This window comes from Natator depressus, chromosome 20 (genome assembly GCF_965152275.1).
Source record: "Natator depressus isolate rNatDep1 chromosome 20, rNatDep2.hap1, whole genome shotgun sequence".
Lineage (NCBI taxonomy): Eukaryota > Metazoa > Chordata > Testudines > Cheloniidae > Natator > Natator depressus.
Window position 1 is genome coordinate 5280568 of NC_134253.1, and position 15953 is coordinate 5296520.

At 65.1% G+C, this 15953-nt stretch overlaps 1 protein-coding gene across 1 annotated transcript; it reads left to right on the top strand.

Moving 5' to 3' along the window:
• The first annotated feature begins 965 nt into the window (after positions 1 to 965).
• On the top strand, positions 966 to 15350 carry ITGB7 (integrin subunit beta 7). The gene is made up of 15 exons (XM_074935347.1): positions 966 to 1047; positions 2006 to 2079; positions 5222 to 5423; positions 6459 to 6629; positions 7366 to 7607; positions 8163 to 8321; positions 10249 to 10344; positions 10429 to 10518; positions 10951 to 11091; positions 11762 to 11955; positions 12326 to 12543; positions 12827 to 13043; positions 13383 to 13591; positions 13892 to 14052; positions 14530 to 15350. Exons 1-15 carry the CDS (start codon positions 966 to 968, stop codon positions 14593 to 14595), a joined length of 2322 nt encoding a protein of 773 aa, XP_074791448.1. The 3' UTR covers positions 14596 to 15350.
• The last annotated feature ends 603 nt before the right edge of the window (positions 15351 to 15953 follow it).

Here is a 15953-nt window from a genome sequence, read left to right on the forward strand (position 1 = left end):
GGGGCATGGGTTTGAGCCAGTGTCTTCACTGCAGCAGTAGCAGTGGGGTTTGTGTGTGTCAGCTCCTGTCCCCACAGCCCCCCCGGGGTGACCCCAACCAGCTCCCTGGAGGTGAAAGCCCCTGGGCCCCGTGGCCAAACGCCACGGCTACTGCTGCAGGGACGCCAGAGTGTGTGTGTGAAGGGTGTGTGGGCGAGGGGCCTGGGTGCAGGTGTAGAGTGTGTGTCTGGGTGTGTGTGTGAGTGAGTGTTTGTTTTGTCCTGGTGTGCGAAGGGTGTGTGTGTGAGGGGGCCTGGGTGCACATGTAGCGTGTGTGTGTGTGTCTGGGTGTGTACAGGGCATGTGTGTGAGGGGCCTGGGTTCACATGTAGCGTGTGTGTGTCTGGGTGTGTACAGGGCGTGTGTGTGAGGGGCCTGGGTGCACATGTAATGTGTGTGTGTGTGTGTGTGTGTGCAAGGCGGGTGTGTGAGGGGCCTGGATACATGTGTGTGTGTCTGGGCGTGTTGTAGGGAGGAGGCCATTTACCACACTGCATCCTGTGTCCCTCCCTCCATCTGCACCAATACAGGGTTGAGAGAGATTTTCCATTGTTCCTGGGGTGTGTGTGGGGGGGAAGAGGGGGACAGCGGGGAGGGGTTCTCCAGTATTCCCAGTGTGAGGAGGGGGGGTTTCCCTGTTGTTCCCTGTGGGAGCTGCCCAGAGCTGAGCCCCTCTATGGATTGGGCCCCATCCTGGAGCTGCCTGGCCCCAGGGAGCGGTTCTAGGAATCCAGACGGGGTGGGTTGGGGGAGAAGTGAAACTCCTCAGGCCAGGGTGGGGGGCCAGGCCGTGCCCCCCGCTCAGCACTTTCACTTCCCCATGGCAGGGAGGCCTGGCTCTGGGCAGGAGACACCTCTGCCTGCAGCGGAAAGGGGGGACAGACAGCTGCCCTCCACCCCTAACCATCTCCCCTCTCTGCCAGACCATGAGGGGCACCGGGCTGGTGGCGGGGCTGGGCCTCCTGCTGGCGCTGGCGATGGGGCAGGAAGAGAAGGCCCTGGAAGCAGGTAAGGAGAGGAGATGGGGGCGTCGGGATGGGGGGCATGGGGTAGCAATTTGGGGGAGGCAGTGGGATGGCGGGGGGGGCGCGGCAGGAGACTTGTCTCTGGTTTGTCTGGGCCCTGCAGCGGGTGAGACGCCCGTGGGTGCTGGGGAAGGGACTGGGGGTGTCACTCCATCCAGGGGCAGCATGTGGGGAGCCCTGGCCTGTGTCCATTTTGGGGCCCCATCGGTGAGGTCAGTGAGAAGCCTCTGGCTGAGTGGAACCCACCCACTGCCCCTCCCCCCCCGGGGTAGCCCAGTATAGCCCCCCAATCCTTGCCCAGCCCTGCCTTGTATCCCAGCCTGTCCCCTGCTCACCCGCCCAGCCCTGTCCTCCAAGCCTCCCCCCCAGCTCTGTGCTGCCCCCTAGCCTGCCCCTCAGCTCTGCCCCGCACAGCCCTGCCTCCCCCAGTTCTGCCCTGCTCCCCCCCCCCGACCCCCAGCATGGCCCAGGACACTAGTCCAACCTGGCCTCACTCCTAGTCAAGGCTTTTGCCATGGCAGGGTTGCTCTCCTGAGTGCCCGGCTGCAGGGCAATGCATGTCTGGGGAATGGGAGGGATGGGGGGTGGGCTGGGCGGGGTGGGGGCAGTAGGTCACGGGCTCTAAGCAGTGGGGGATGCGCAGTGGGGGGCTGTGTGGTGGGGGACAGGGCCAACACAGTGGAGGTGAGGGTTGTATGGCTGGGGGGCTGTACAGTCGTGGGGGGCTGTGTGGTGGGGAGGGGGTCTCCCCAGTGGGGGGGTTGTATGGTTGGGAGGCTGTGCAGTGGGGGGCTGTACAAAGTGGGGGGCTGTGCGATGGGGGGCTGTGCGGTGGGGAGGGGGTCTCCCCAGTGGGGGGGGGTTGTATGGTTGGGGGGGCTGCGGGCTGCACTGTACGTTGTGGTCCGGGTCACTCGGACGGTATCCCCGGTTCCCTGCAGGCTCCTGCCAGCCCCGCGCCTCCTGCCGCGACTGCATCCGCTCCCAGCCCAGCTGCGCCTGGTGCAAAGCGCTGGTAAGTGCCCGTGGGCGCTGGGGGGAGGGAACGCATGCGAAGGGATCCCCCCCAGCTGAGAGCAGAGCCGGCTCATTGAGCAGCCCCACGGCCCCCAGGGAGCCCAGCTGGGGCCAGGGGCTGGGCCAGGGCAGGAAGGATCCTGCTGCCCTTGGGGGCCCTGGGATGTTCTAAGCTGCAGTTGGCAGGGTCTCCTGCTCTCCTCCCACGGCACCTCCTCTCTGGGGGGCTCCTCTCCCCTCCCATCCAGCCCCACGCTGAGCCCCAGGCCCACTCCCCCTTGGCCTGAGGTCCACCAAAACCAGAACAGGGACCCCAGGATGCTGCCAGCCCCACTCGTCTGCCGCAGCCGGACGCCACGACCCCCTGGGCCTGGAGAACAGCCCCCAGCTCCACCAGTGCCCCTCAGCCCTGACCCACAGCCCTGTGCTGTCCCAGCCCTGGGCTCCCCCCACACCTAGCTATGCCGGCGCCCCTCAATCCCCCTCCCGCCGCCCCCTGCTGTCCCAGGCCTGGGCTCGCCCCACACCTAGCTACGCCGGCGCCCCTCAATCCCCCCCCGCCATCCCCTGCTGTCCCAGCCCTGGGCTCCCCCCACACCTAGCTACGCCGACGCCCCTCAATCCCCCCCCCCGCCATCCCCTGCTGTCCCAGCCCTGGGCTCCCCCCACACCTAGCTACGCCGGCGCCCCTCAATCCCCCCCCGCCATCCCCTGCTGTCCCAGCCCTGGGCTCCCCCCACACCTAGCTACGCCGGCGCCCCTCAATCCCCCCCCCCGCCATCCCCTGCTGTCCCAGCCCTGGGCTCCCCCCACACCTAGCTACGCCGGCGCCCCTCAATCCCCCCCCCCCCGCCATCCCCTGCTGTCCCAGCCCTGGGCTCGCCCCACACCTAGCTACGCCGGCGCCCCTCAATCCCCCCCCCGCCATCCCCTGCTGTCCCAGCCCTGGGCTGCCCCCACACCTAGCTATGCCGGCGCCCCTCAATCCCCCCCCCCCGCCATCCCCTGCTGTCCCAGCCCTGGGCTCCCCCCACACCTAGCGACGCTGGCGCCCCTCAATCCCCCCCCCATCCCCTGCTGTCCCAGCCCTGGGCTCCCCCCACACCTAGCTACGCTGGCGCCCCTCAATCCCCCCCACCCCATCCCCTGCTGTCCCAGCCCTGGGCTCCCCCCACACCTAGCTATGCCGGCGCCCCTCAATCCCCCCCCCCCCGCAGCCCCCTGCTGTCCCAGCCCTGGGCTCCCCGATGCCCCTCAGCCGGGCTGTCAGACAGAAGTGACTTCTCATCCCAGCCGCGGCCTCTGATTCACCCTCGACCTTTTCCTGTTCTTCCTCTGGCTTCTCACGAACTTGGTGTTTGTGAAAATAACACAGTGAGTCAGGCCGACTCGGCTCTCCCCCACCCCCAGCTCTGCCCGTGCCCCTCAATCCCGACCCGCAGCCCCCTGCTAGCCCGGCCCTGGCCCTATCTGGAGCAGGCACCTGTTAGTGCTGTGGGCTTTGGGGCTCGTACAGGGGGCCTGGAGCTGGATCCCCAACATCCCCCTCTCTGGGCGCCCCCCTCCCACGCAGCCAGAGCATTACCCCGAGTGCCGGGGAGCCGTGCAGTCTGTGTTCAGCTGCCTCGGCCCCCCCAGGCGCGATGGGTAGGACCCCCCCATGCGGAAATCCTCTCTGATGCGTTATCCCAGCCGGGGGGGGGTCCCAGCTGGCGTGTGACAGCAGCTCACCACATCCTGCCACCCAGCAGGGCAGGAAGCCTGGGGAGGCGGGGGGGGAATCTCCGAGCATGAGGGGGTCGTGTAACTTAACAGCACCGTCCTCGTCTCTCACCCCTTCTGGCTGAGGGGCTCAAGGTGCAGCACAGACAGGGGCCCGGGGGGAGAGTGTGCCTGGGGGGGAGGGAGGAAACTGAGGCACAGAGGCGGGGGGTGTGACTTGATGAGGCCCACACAGTGACGGTGGCAGAACTGGGAAAAGAGCCCAGGAGTCCTGCCTCCCAAGGCCCTATTGTGGTTGTTTGGTTTGGTGCCGCTATGTCCTGCAGAGAAACCGGCGGCTTTGCCCTCTCGGGAGCTCGTGCCATGGGGTCTGGCCAGCGGGTGGGGGGTGTGGGGGCGGGATTCCTGGCTGTCTGTGCAGCCTGGGCCGTGCTTATGGAGCACGGATCCCCGGGGGACCCTCTGCCTCCTGGCACAGACAACCATGGGCACCAGCCACTGGGCCAAGCAGACCAAGCCCTTCCCCCCCTCCGGGCATGGCTGGGCCGAGTGGAGGAGCTGCTGGCGAGGATGGGAATGGGGGACTGCCCCAGCAGTGCCAGATGTCCCCCGCCTTGCTGCCAGCTCCACTTGCAGGGGGCTGCACATATTTGCCAGCCTTGAGAGGGGGCAGTGTGAAACCCCAGTGGTCCCTCCCTGGTGTGGGGCAGCAGGAACAGCTCCCAGTCACCCCCCCTGCCCGCTACGCCCATGCCTCCCAGCCATGCAGCTGGACTGTGCACCAGTGTAACTGCTTGGAGAGATGGGTCAGTGCAACAGAGAGGATAAAAGACCTACTACTAGTGCTGGCCGGGGGAGCGCTCCCATAGCTCAGGGGGCCGAGGAATGTGCGTTGGGAACAGAAGGATGGGGGGATCCAGTCCAGCTGTGTCTGTGGGGGCCGTTTGCAAAGGGCTTGGGGGGGGCACGATGGTGAAAGCCCCCCAACCCTCAGACATCCCATCCCCCACTGCTAATGCTGTGGTTTGTCACCTACAGCAACAGGAAACCATCAGTGAGAAACAGATAAGATAAACGCTGCCAGCAGCACGTCTCGCACATCCCGGGGTGGGGGGGAAGGGGGTGGCCAGCAGTGGGGGGTCTCCTGATAGCACCCTATCCCTGGGGGCTTGGAACTGACCACAGGGAGTGCCCCCTTCTGGGGCAAAGCGGTAGGGGGGTGCCCCCGCTGCTCTGCCAGTGGGCCTCAGAGTGGGCGAGGGAGCTGGGCTTGCCCAGCAGGTGCCCTGGGTGGTGCTGGTCAATAGGGAGAGACCTCGGGGGCACTCGGGGGGGCAGCGTGTTGGGGGGAACAGAATTGGGGGGAGGTGCCCCCCGGCTGCTCAGGCTTGTGGGCTGAACCCCCCTCCCCACTCCAGAACTTCACCAAGGCGGGTGAGTCGGACGCCACGCGCTGCGCCTCGCGGGGGGAGCTGCTCCAGCGCGGCTGTGCCCTGAAGGAGGTGGTCGAGCCCCGGAGCCGGCACCAAGTCCTGGAGGACGCGCCCCTGAGCGACAGCGCCGAGCAGGAGACGGTGACCCAGCTGGCACCCCAAAAGATCGCCCTGTGGCTCCGACCCGGTGGGTCCCACTGGAGGGGGGAGGCTTGTGGTTGGAACTGGGCCCCATGCCAGGCTGGGGAGAAGCGCGGTGCTGGGGCCCAGCTGGGGAGCTGGGTCTTCTCTGGCCTCCCAAATCCCCTGCCTGGGGCTGCTGATGCCTGGCTCGCCAGCCCATGTCGGTCACATGTCTCTGCCAGCACCACGGATCAGCCCTTTGCTGGGGTCCCAGGGGTGCGTGCACCCAGGCCACGAGGTGCTTCTGAGAGACAGGGGGTGTGTGCCTAGAAATACAAGCACTGGGGAGATAGTGATGAGACAGAGGGATGTGGGATGGACGGATAGATCGAGGGGGTGGATGGACAGGTATGTATGGAGCTGGGTGGGGAGACAGAGGGGTATGTATGGGGGTGGGTGGATGAGTGAGTAGGGGGATGAAGGGGGCTGGGTGGGTGACCAGAGAGGTAGGTGGGTAGACGGGTTGGTGGATGGGAACGGAGTATACATGGCTGGATAGAGGGGTATGTATGGGGATGGATGGATGGAGGGGGTTATGGGTAGATAGAGGGGGTTATGGGTAGATAGACAAAGCCTTGGCTGGGATGATTTGATTGGGGATTGGTCCTGCTTTGAGTAGGGGGTTGGACTAGATGACCTCCTGAGGTCCCTTCCAACCCTGATATTCTATGATTCTATGATTCTATGAGAGGTGTGGGGTGGCTGGATGGGTGGAGGATTGGGTTGGTGGATAGAGTGTTGGAGGAGTGGGGCAGATGGATAGGTGGATGGATGGAGGGGTGGGGTGGGTGGTTGGGGGGATGGATGGAGGGGTGGATGGGTAGGTGAATGGATGGGGGGAGGTGGTAGGCAGGTGGATGGCTGGTGGGGGATGGATAGGTGAGGGGATGGGTAGGGGGTGGGAGGTAGGAGGCTGGGGGGATGAAGGAGTGGGGGATGGATGGAGGGTGGATGAATGGTCTCCCCACAAGCCCCTGGCCTTGCAGCGTGATTCCCTGCTGAGCTGGGTCCTTGGCTTCCCCCCCCCCGCCCCTCCCAGGAGAGCAGCTTAGCTTCTCGGTGCGGTTCAAGCGGGCCGAGGGCTACCCCGTGGACGTCTACTACCTCATGGACCTGTCCTACTCCATGAAGGACGACCTGGAGAACATCAAGAAGCTCGGCAATGACCTGCTGGCTGCTCTCAGGAACATCACCAAGTCAGTGAAGATTGGTACGAGGCAGCACCCCACAGTGGGGCGATGCCCCCCTGTTCTCCTCGTGCTCCACTCCCCAGGCCCCCATGGGGTGATGCACCCCCATTCTCCTCATGCTCCACCCCCCAACTCCTCGAGGGGCGATGCCCCCCCCACTCTCCTCATGCTCTGCCCCCAACCCCTGTGGGGCAATGCCCCCACTGCCCATTCTGCTCATGCTCCACCCCCACCCCCATGGGGCGATGCCCCCCCATGCTCTGCTCCCCCCATGGGGTGATGTCACCCTGCTCTCCTCAGACTCTGCCTCCCCCACCCCCTGTGGGGTGGTGCCCCCCCACCCCTTCCTCACGCTTTGCTCCCCCCCCATGAAGCACAGATGGAGCCATGAGCTGTGGGAACCTGGCCCCCTCCCTGGCCCCATAGTCAGAGCTCCATGGGGCTGGAGGGCAGCTGTGGGAGAAGTCAGGGCAGATGGTACAGGGCAGGGGATGGTGGGTCTAATGGTTAGAGCGGAGGGGGCTGGGAACCCAGACTCCTGGGTTCCCTTCCTGGTTCTGAGAGGGGAGTCTAGTGATTAGAGCAGGTAGGGGCTGGGAGCCCGGACTCCTGGGTTCCATACCTCACCCTAGGAGGGGAAGAGGAGGAGGGCTTCAGGGCAGGGAGGAGGACTGGGGTCCATCCGGCACAGGTGAGGTCCCCCTGTGGCGACTGTGGGGCCAGCATCTGAACCCGGCACCGTCTCTGCCCCGTCAGGCTTCGGCTCCTTCGTGGACAAGACGGTCCTGCCCTACGTCAGCACGGTGCCCGCCAAGCTGCGGAACCCCTGCCCCGACCGCTACGAGGAGTGTGACTCGCCCGTCAGCTTCCGCCACGTGCTGCCACTCACCGACAACGCCAGCGAGTTCGAGAGCCGTGTGAGCCAGCAGCGCATCTCGGGCAACCTGGACTCGCCCGAGGGCGGCTTCGATGCCATCATGCAGGTGGCCGTGTGTGAGGTGAGCCGCCGGGTGCAGTAGCCACGGGCTCTGGGTGGCGTGGGGCGTGGGAGTCTGGTTGTTGGGCATTCCCTGCCTTTTCGTTGGCTCCCAGTATGTGCACGGCTGTGTGAGTGTGCAAATGGGTGTGTACATGCACATCGCTGCCAGGGAGTGTGTGTGTGTCTGGGTGTGCACGCACGCACACGGGTGTGTACGTGTGCATGGATGCCAGGGTGTGTATTAGTGTTGGTGTGTGCGTGGCTGGGTGTGATTGGCTCTGTGTGTGCGTGCACATGTGTGCTCAAAGGGTGTGACTGTGCACGTGGGGGGGGTGTGCACGCACGGGTTATATGAGCACAAGGGCACCTGTGCACGTAGGAGTGTGTGCATAGCTGTGGGAGGGCACGTGCTCACACGTCTGTGTGTGGGCACATGGGTGTGCATTGCTGCAAGGCGTGTGAGCAAAAGTGCATGCGTGTGCCCATGGGTCTGGGTTGATGCAGGGGGTGCCCAGGCTGGAGGCACCAGGGGGTGGCCATTGTACCTGCTCACCCCCCACCCCCGCCCCACCAGAAGCAGATTGGCTGGCGGAACGTGACGCGCTTGCTGGTCTTCACGTCAGATGACGTCTTCCACACGGCAGGGGATGGCAAGCTGGGTGGCATCTACCTCCCGAATGACAACCAGTGCCACCTCGACACTGACGGACTCTACAGCAAGAGCCACATCTACGTAGGTTCCCCCCCACCCCGTTCGGTGCCCCTCGGGGGGCAATGGGGCCGGTCCCTGCAGCATCCTGCACCCAGCTGGGGGAGGCTGGGACGAGGACGGGGGCAATGAGCATGCCCTGTAAAAGCGAGGGGTGCAGCCAGAGCCCAGGAACGGCTGCCCGGATGCCAGGGTTCTATGCCTGGGTCTGGGAAGGGAGCGTCTTCTAGTGGTTTCAGCAGTGGGAACTAGGCCGCCTCTTACTACACCCGGAATGACCTTAGCCTTTTTTGCAGCTGACTCATATTCAGTTTGTGATTCCTGCTAACCACCACATTCTTTTTCAGCACTGACTCCCCACCCCGGCTGGAGTCGTGCGTTTGATTTTTCCTTCCTAAGCAAAGTACTTTGCACTTGTCTTTACTGAATGTCAGCTTGTTGATTTCAGACCCAGTCTCCCATGTGTCCGGGTCATTTTGAATTCTAATCCTGTCCTCCAAAGTGCTTGCAACCTAGGGTGACCACATAGCAAGTGTAAGAAATCGGGACAGGGGGTGGGGGGCAATAGGTGCCTATATAAGAAAAAGCCCCCCAAATCGGAACTGTCCCTATAAAATCGGGACATCTGGTCATCCTATTGCAACCCCTCCCAGCTTGGTGTCATCTGCAAATGTTACATGCCGCTACTCCACTCCATTAGCCAAGGCACTAGTGAAAATATTGAGTAATACTGGACCTAGGACTTATCCCTGCAGGACTGCCCCCGCCTGTCCCCCAGCTCTGCCCTCCCTGTTTGAGAGCGAACCCTCCATAGCTTCTGTTTGAGGACGGGCTTTCAACCGCTTGTGCACTCACCTTATCGTAATTTCACGGAGACCGCCAGCTCCCTAGTTTGCAGGTGAGACTGTGTGAGAAGCCGTATGAAAACCAAGCTACGGCGCTTTGACAGCTTCCCCCATCCGCTAGACCAGCAGCTCTGTCAAAGGAGGAAATGAGGTGGATTTGTTCTTGATAGACCCGTGCTGGCTATTCCTTATCCCCTAGCTCAGAGGTGGGCAAACTGTGGCCCGCGGGACCGTCCTGCCTGGCCCCTGAGCTCCCGGCTGGGGAGGCTAGCTCCCGGCCCCTCCCTCGCTGTCCCCCTTCCCCGCAGCCTTAGTGCGCCATGCCGCCAGCACTCTGGCCCGACGCTCCTGCTGGGCAGTGCGGGCAGCGTGGCTGGCTCCGGCTGGGCGGTGGGGCTGCGAGCTCCTGCTGCTCTGAGGGGGGTTGGATAAGGGGCAGAGGGTCCCGGGCGGGGAGCAGGGGGCAGTTGGATGGGGCGGAAGTTCTGGAGTGGGCAGGCAGGGGATGGGGAACAGGCCGCATTGGATAGGCGTGGGAATCCCGGGGGTGGGCTGTCAGGGGGTGGGGGCATGGATAGGGGTTGGGGCAGTCAGGGGACAGGGAGCAGGGGGGGTTGGATGGGTCGGGGGTTCTGAGGGGGGCAGTCCGGGGGCGGGGGCCAGGCTGTTTGGGGAGGCACAGCCTTCCCTACCCAGCCCTCCATACTGTTTCTCAACGTCAATGTGGCCCTCGAGCCAAAAAGTTTGCCCACCCCTGCCCTAGCTGCTTACAGATCGCTTGTTTAATAATTGAGTCCAGCAGCTTTCCAGGGGTTGAAGATAGGCTGGCTGGGCTGTAATTCCCCGGGGCCTCTGTTGCCCTGTTTAAAGCCCAGCGCTATGTGTGCCTTTCTCCAGGTATCTCACTCGGCCTCCATGACCTCTCCGAGTTAATCGCGATGGGGTCTGAGTGCGCCAGCCAATTCCTCAGGCCCCGCCGACCCTGGGTTCCATTCCTGGTGCTGGGAGGGGTCAGAGCCCGGACTCCTGGGTTCGACTCCTGCTTGGATGCCACCCTGGGCTGGCAGTGCTGTGTGGTGACAGGTGGGCACTGCCTCTCGTTGCAGGATTACCCCTCGGTCGGGCACTTGGCCCAGGTGCTCTCAGCCTCTAACATCCAGCCCATCTTTGCTGTCACTGGCTCCACGCTGCCCATGTACCAGGTGAGGGCGGGGGCGGGCTGGGGACGGAGCTGGGGGAGGCGGAGGGGGGGCTCACTCACTCACCCGGCCTCTACCCCCCTCCAGGAGCTGAGCAGGCAGATCCCCAAGTCGGTGGTGGGGGAGCTGAAGGAGGATTCCAGCAATGTGGTGCAGCTCATCTCTGACGCCTACAATGTGAGAGGGAGGGGCAGCTCAGGGGGAGGGGATGATGGCATGTAATGGGGGTGGGGGTTTTGAGGGATCCTTGCAGGCCCCCCCCGGCCCCAACACCCAGCATATACCTGCAGGGCGCCCTCTGGCCTGGGCACCCCATGCAGGGTCTCCTTGGCACTAGTGGGGGAGGTGGAGGGGCTGGGTGGGGGTGTTGCCTAGTGGTCAGAGCAGTGGGGCCTGGGAACCAGGGAGGCGGGTGGAGGGGCTGACTACCCAGCCAGCTGGCTGGGGGCTTGGATGGGCTAGGTGGGTGGTAGGAGCCGGGGTGGGCATGGAGCTGGCTGGAAGCTGCTGGGGCAGGCGGGGTGGATGAGCCAAGGAGGGTCCCTGCAGCCTGAGGCCCCCCCTGCTCCCACGGCTCCTGGATGGCTCCCTGTGCCCCTCTCCCCCCAGAGTCTGTCGTCCACGGTGAACCTGGAGCACTTCCAGCTCCCGCCCGGCGTGAGCATTGCCTACGAGTCGCACTGCGAGGACGCCACCCGTTCCCTCGGGGGCCACGGTGGGGTCTGCTCCGGCGTTCGCATCAACCAGCTGGTGAGCCCCCCCCTTCACCCCACACCGAGCCCTGCTGGGCTCTGGAGACCCCAGGCTGAGCTGCCCCTATGGCCTGGCTCCTCTCCCCGTCTCTGACACCCTGGGGTGGGGGAGGGCAACCCAGCCCAGTCCCTCAGTTGGGCCACCAGGCTTGGAGGCTGGGGTTGTCCTGGGCAGTGTTAGGATAGCCTGACCCACTGAGGGGGAGGGGGGGCTGGGTAGCTTGTCCCAGTGGGGAGAGAGGACAGGCCAGCTCAGTGGGGGGAGGGGGGCTAGGGGAGACAGGTGAGGGGAGGGGGCAGGCTCGCTCGGGGGTGGGGGGAAGCTGGGGGCCCGCTGAGGGGAGGGGGCAGGCTCGCTCCTGGGGTGGGAAGCTGGGGACCTGGTGAGGGGAGGGGGCAGGCTAGCTCAGTGCGGGGAGGGGAGCCCGGTGAGGGGAGGGGCAGGCTGGCCGGGCGGGGGAGAGGGGCTGGGAAGATGGTGGCAGGCTGGCTCAGTGGGGGGAGAGGTCTGGGAGCCCAGGGAGGGGAGTGGGCAGGCTGGCTCAGTGGGGGGAGGAGGGCTGGGGGCGGGGGCAGGCCAGCTCAGTGGGGCGGGGGGGGGTGTCTACTCTAGGCCTCGTGGCCGGGGGTGTGTGTTTACCCCTCCCCCACATGCCCATCTCCCCCAGGTGAATTTCACGGTGACGGTGCAGGCCGACACCTGCCTGGAGGGTCCGCACACCTTCGCGCTGCGGGTGCTGGGCTTCACCGAGGAGGTGCACGTGGAGCTGCAGACACTGTGTGAGTGCCCCTGCAGCCAGCCGGAGCCCCATGCCACCCACTGCAGCGGGGGCCACGGCACCCTCACCTGCGGAGTCTGCAGGTAAAGTCGGGCCCAGACGCTGGGGAGGTGGGGGGGGGCAGGACAGTGGGCATGCCAGCACAGCGGGATGGGAGCAGACGGATGGAGGGGGTGCAGACTGGGGCAGGGGGAACAGGGATGGGGTTGGGAGCCTGGCCTAGTGTGGGGCTGGTTGTGGCCTGGGCTGCAGGGAGTTGGGGGGCATCCCTGCTGAGCGGGGAGGGGCACTGGGGGCAGCCCAGAAGAGGGGGGGTAGGAGGGGGCAGCTAGGCTGTGTGTGTGTGTTGGTGGGGCTGCAGGCATCTTGGCCCAGTGGCTTGGGGGGGGGTAAGAAGCCCCCCCGACATGTTCCCCTGACTGCCTCTGGCCCGCCTCCCCCACCGCCTTGCAGCTGCAGCCCTGACCGCGTGGGCAAGCTGTGTGAGTGCAAGCTGGCAGACACCACGTACCTGGAGGAGGGGTGCCGGGGCCGGAACGGCACGGGCCTCCTGTGCAACGGGAAGGGGCAGTGCGTGTGCGGGCATTGCCAGTGCAACAGCAACGTGCGAGGGCAGCACTGCGAGTGTGATGACACCAGCTGCGAGCGGCACGACGGGCAGCTCTGTGCAGGTGAGGGCGGCAGAGCCGGGCGGGGCTCGGCGGGGGCCTGGTTGCCGGGGCTGCCAGGCTTGGGGAGGCCTGAGCGCCGATGGGCTGGGCAGGCCCTGGGCAGCTCCTGCTTCGCCCAGTGGGAGAATGGAGGGAGGAGGGAATGGGGGAGGAAGGGGGGGAGGGTGGCTGGTGGGTTTTGTGCAAGGCGAAGGAGGGATAGAGAGAGGGGCCGGGTTGGCTCCCAGACCGGAGCGGGTGCTCGCCCAGGCTGACGGTACCCTGCCCCCGTCCCTCCCCGCAGGCCAGGGTCAGTGCCAATGTGGGAGTTGCCTGTGCGACAAGGGCTACGCTGGCAGCGCGTGCGACTGCAGCCTGGACACCAGCGCGTGCCTGCAGGACGGCGTGGAGTGCAGCGGGCACGGGCGCTGCCTCTGCAACAAGTGCCAGTGCCAGCCGGGCTACTTCGACCAGCTCTGCAGCTGGTGCCCGGGCTGCCAGACACGCTGCGAGGAGCACCGGTGAGAAGCGGGCAAAGGGCAGAGGTCAGGACGGAAACTAAGCACCGGCCACCCCAAGTGCCCAGGGAGGCAGCCTGTCAGTGCCCTAAGGCCAAGGGAGAGGGCCGGGTGGGGTGGGTCAATCTGGCAGGGGGCGAGTTGGGGGGGCAGCGGCAGCGAGTGGTGGCAGGGGGCTGGGGGCAGAGGGGGTGGCTCAGGACAGTGTGTTTGTGTGTGTATGTGGGGAGGGGGGGAAGGACAGTGGGAGGGGCCGGCTGGGGATGGTGGACAGGGCAGTGCAGGCAGGGGGGACCCTGGAGGGGCCAGCTGACTGCAGCTGTCTCTCTGGGAGCCCTGCAGGGACTGCGCCGACTGCAAGGCCTTCGGGACGGGCCCGCTGAGCCAGAACTGCAGCACCGTCTGCAACCACACCACGGCCACGGTGCTGCCCGAGCCCGCTGTGAGCGAGCAGTGGTGCAAGGAGAAGACGGAGGACGGGCGGATCCTGCTCTTCCTGATCGAGGGCACGGACGGCGGCACAGTTCGCCTCACGGTGAAAGCCAAGGACGGTGCGTGCTTGGCCAAGGGAAGCCAGGGATGATGAGCACCAGTTGGGGTTGGGTGGGGGCTCGGGTAGAGGGGGTGACATGGGGCAGGCTAGGGGCTGGGGCACTATGCCCCAGGAAGGGTGAGCAGCAGGGAGAGAGGGGGCCCAGTGTGGGCCAGAAAGGGGGAGACCAAGCAGTCGGTGGGGGGACAGCGAGAACAGGGAGGCGGGATGCAGCTGTGCGGGCTGCCGGGGGGGGTGGGGGGGTGAGGCGCGGCTGCAGGCTTCACTCAGGCCAGTGCTCTTCCTCCCCTCCCTGCAGCTGTCACTGGCCAGACCTCCATGATCGTGCTGGGTTTGGTCTCAGGCATCGTGGTCATCGGGCTGCTGATCATCATCGCCTACCGCATCTCCGTGGAGGTCCTGGACCGGCGGGAGTACATGCGCTTCAAGAAGGAGCAGGAGTGGGCCAGGGGGAACGAGGTCAGGGCCCCACCCCTGCTGTCGGCGGCCCCTTCCCTCCCCGCTCAGGCCTTCCCCCTTGCCCGGCCCATTCAGCCCTTGGCCACTGCCAGTTACTGTTACAGGACCTGTCAGAGGAAGTGGCCTGAGGCCTGGGACCAGATAGGAGCCTGCGAGCTCCCTCACGCCACAGCCATCCAGTCCCAGCCCCCAGGCTGAACTGGACGAGTTCCCCAGGCCCGATGGCTCCCTACCTCCTTCCCCATGGGCTGCAGCCTGTATTCCCTGTGTCACGTGCCCCGGTGGGTGAGGACGTTCCAGCACCTGGCCCAGTCTCCTCCTCTCCGGGCCAGGCCCCCAGGTGGATCCGGCTCATCAGCCCCAGCTGCAGAGCAGGGCAGCTACTTGTCCTAGGTCAGCGGGAACAGACCCCCGGTTCCCTGAGGCCACCCCACTCCTGACTCCCCTTTGATTCCAGCAACCTCTCTGCCCTCACAGGTCAACAACCCGCTGTACCGGAGTGCCACCACCACCGTCATCAACCCCAGGTACAACGAGGACTGAGGCATCATGGATGGCCAGCCACCAATGGCATGGGCCCCCCGATGCCACACTACGGCAGCCACCCCGAGCTTGACTGGGCCTCTCCTGGAGGGGAAGGCGCAGGCAGAGGGCCTGCTGCTCGGCGGAATCTCACATGGCTACCCGCTGCCAAACAGGCTGCCAGGTGCCCCCACTTGTCACTGGAGGAGCAGGGTGCGGCCCTGGCTCCATTCTGGGGCCCTTCCCAGCCCAAGGCCTCCCTGCTTTAGTAGCCCCACCCTGCGCTCCCCTTGCAGCGCTAAGCCCCTGCCCCGAGCCTGCTGCTTCTCTGCCCCTGCAGTGCGTCCATCAGCGACCCCCAGCACCCAGAGAGCAGGAGCTGTTGTCCACGCACAGCAGAAGAGCTCTGGGGTCAGTGACTAGCAGGAAGGGCTGGGCTACAGCGTGCCAAAGCCCTGCTTTTGGGGGCTTCTCTCATTTAACGGGGAGCACTGTAGGGCAGAGCCGAGCCAGGGGAAACTCATGGCCAACCGTGGGGGGGGGGTAATTGGAGGAGGGCTCTTCAGCACCAGAAGGAAAGCAGCAGGCGTAATCCCTCCTGCCAGCCGGGATCAGGAGCACCAAGCCAGTAAAACCCCACTGTGAACCAGGTGCTTAACAACTACTGAGAGCCAGAATGAACCTAGGGAGCCTCTCCCTCTTTATCTCCTCCAGCACCCTCGGGGCTCTCAAATAATCCCCCCTGCAGACAAGGAACTGCCTCCCCCACTTCGCTGAGTGAATATAGAGAGGAATAAAGGGCTGGGGCAGCAGCCAGCTCAGCTCTTGCGTGATGTTTTATTGTGCACTGCCACTGACAAAGAATTTCCTCGCAGGCACCGGGGCTGGGAAGATACAATGACTGGGGCAAAATACAGACAGGCTGGGGGAAATTTGCATTTGGCCCAGGTGTAGAGCAGGTCAAGCCTCTCTCTCTCCTACACTACTGACTGCAGCCAATGTTTTCACACACAAAAACTCAGTCAGGGCAAAGTGTGTGTGTGGGGAGGAGGAACACTCGCTCCCCTTCTCACTAATTAGCTGTTTGTCAGTGGTCGCAAGGAGGTGTGTGTGGGGGGGTTCACACTTGAGAATCAGCCGCTCACACCCTTACACCCCGTGTGTATGAGGCAACCAGCCTGCCTCTCCCCAGGCCCCTGCCCTGTGCTCTCACCAGCTGAGCTTTTGGAGGAGGGAGCCTGGGGTTACTCCACATCTCTTGCGCCTGCAGTGACCACCCCTTCCCCTGAGCACAGGTGCAGGGACCGAACCCAGCCCTAGTGACTCAAGCACAGAGGTGGGCAAACTACAGCCTGTGGCCCACAGGACCATCCTGACCA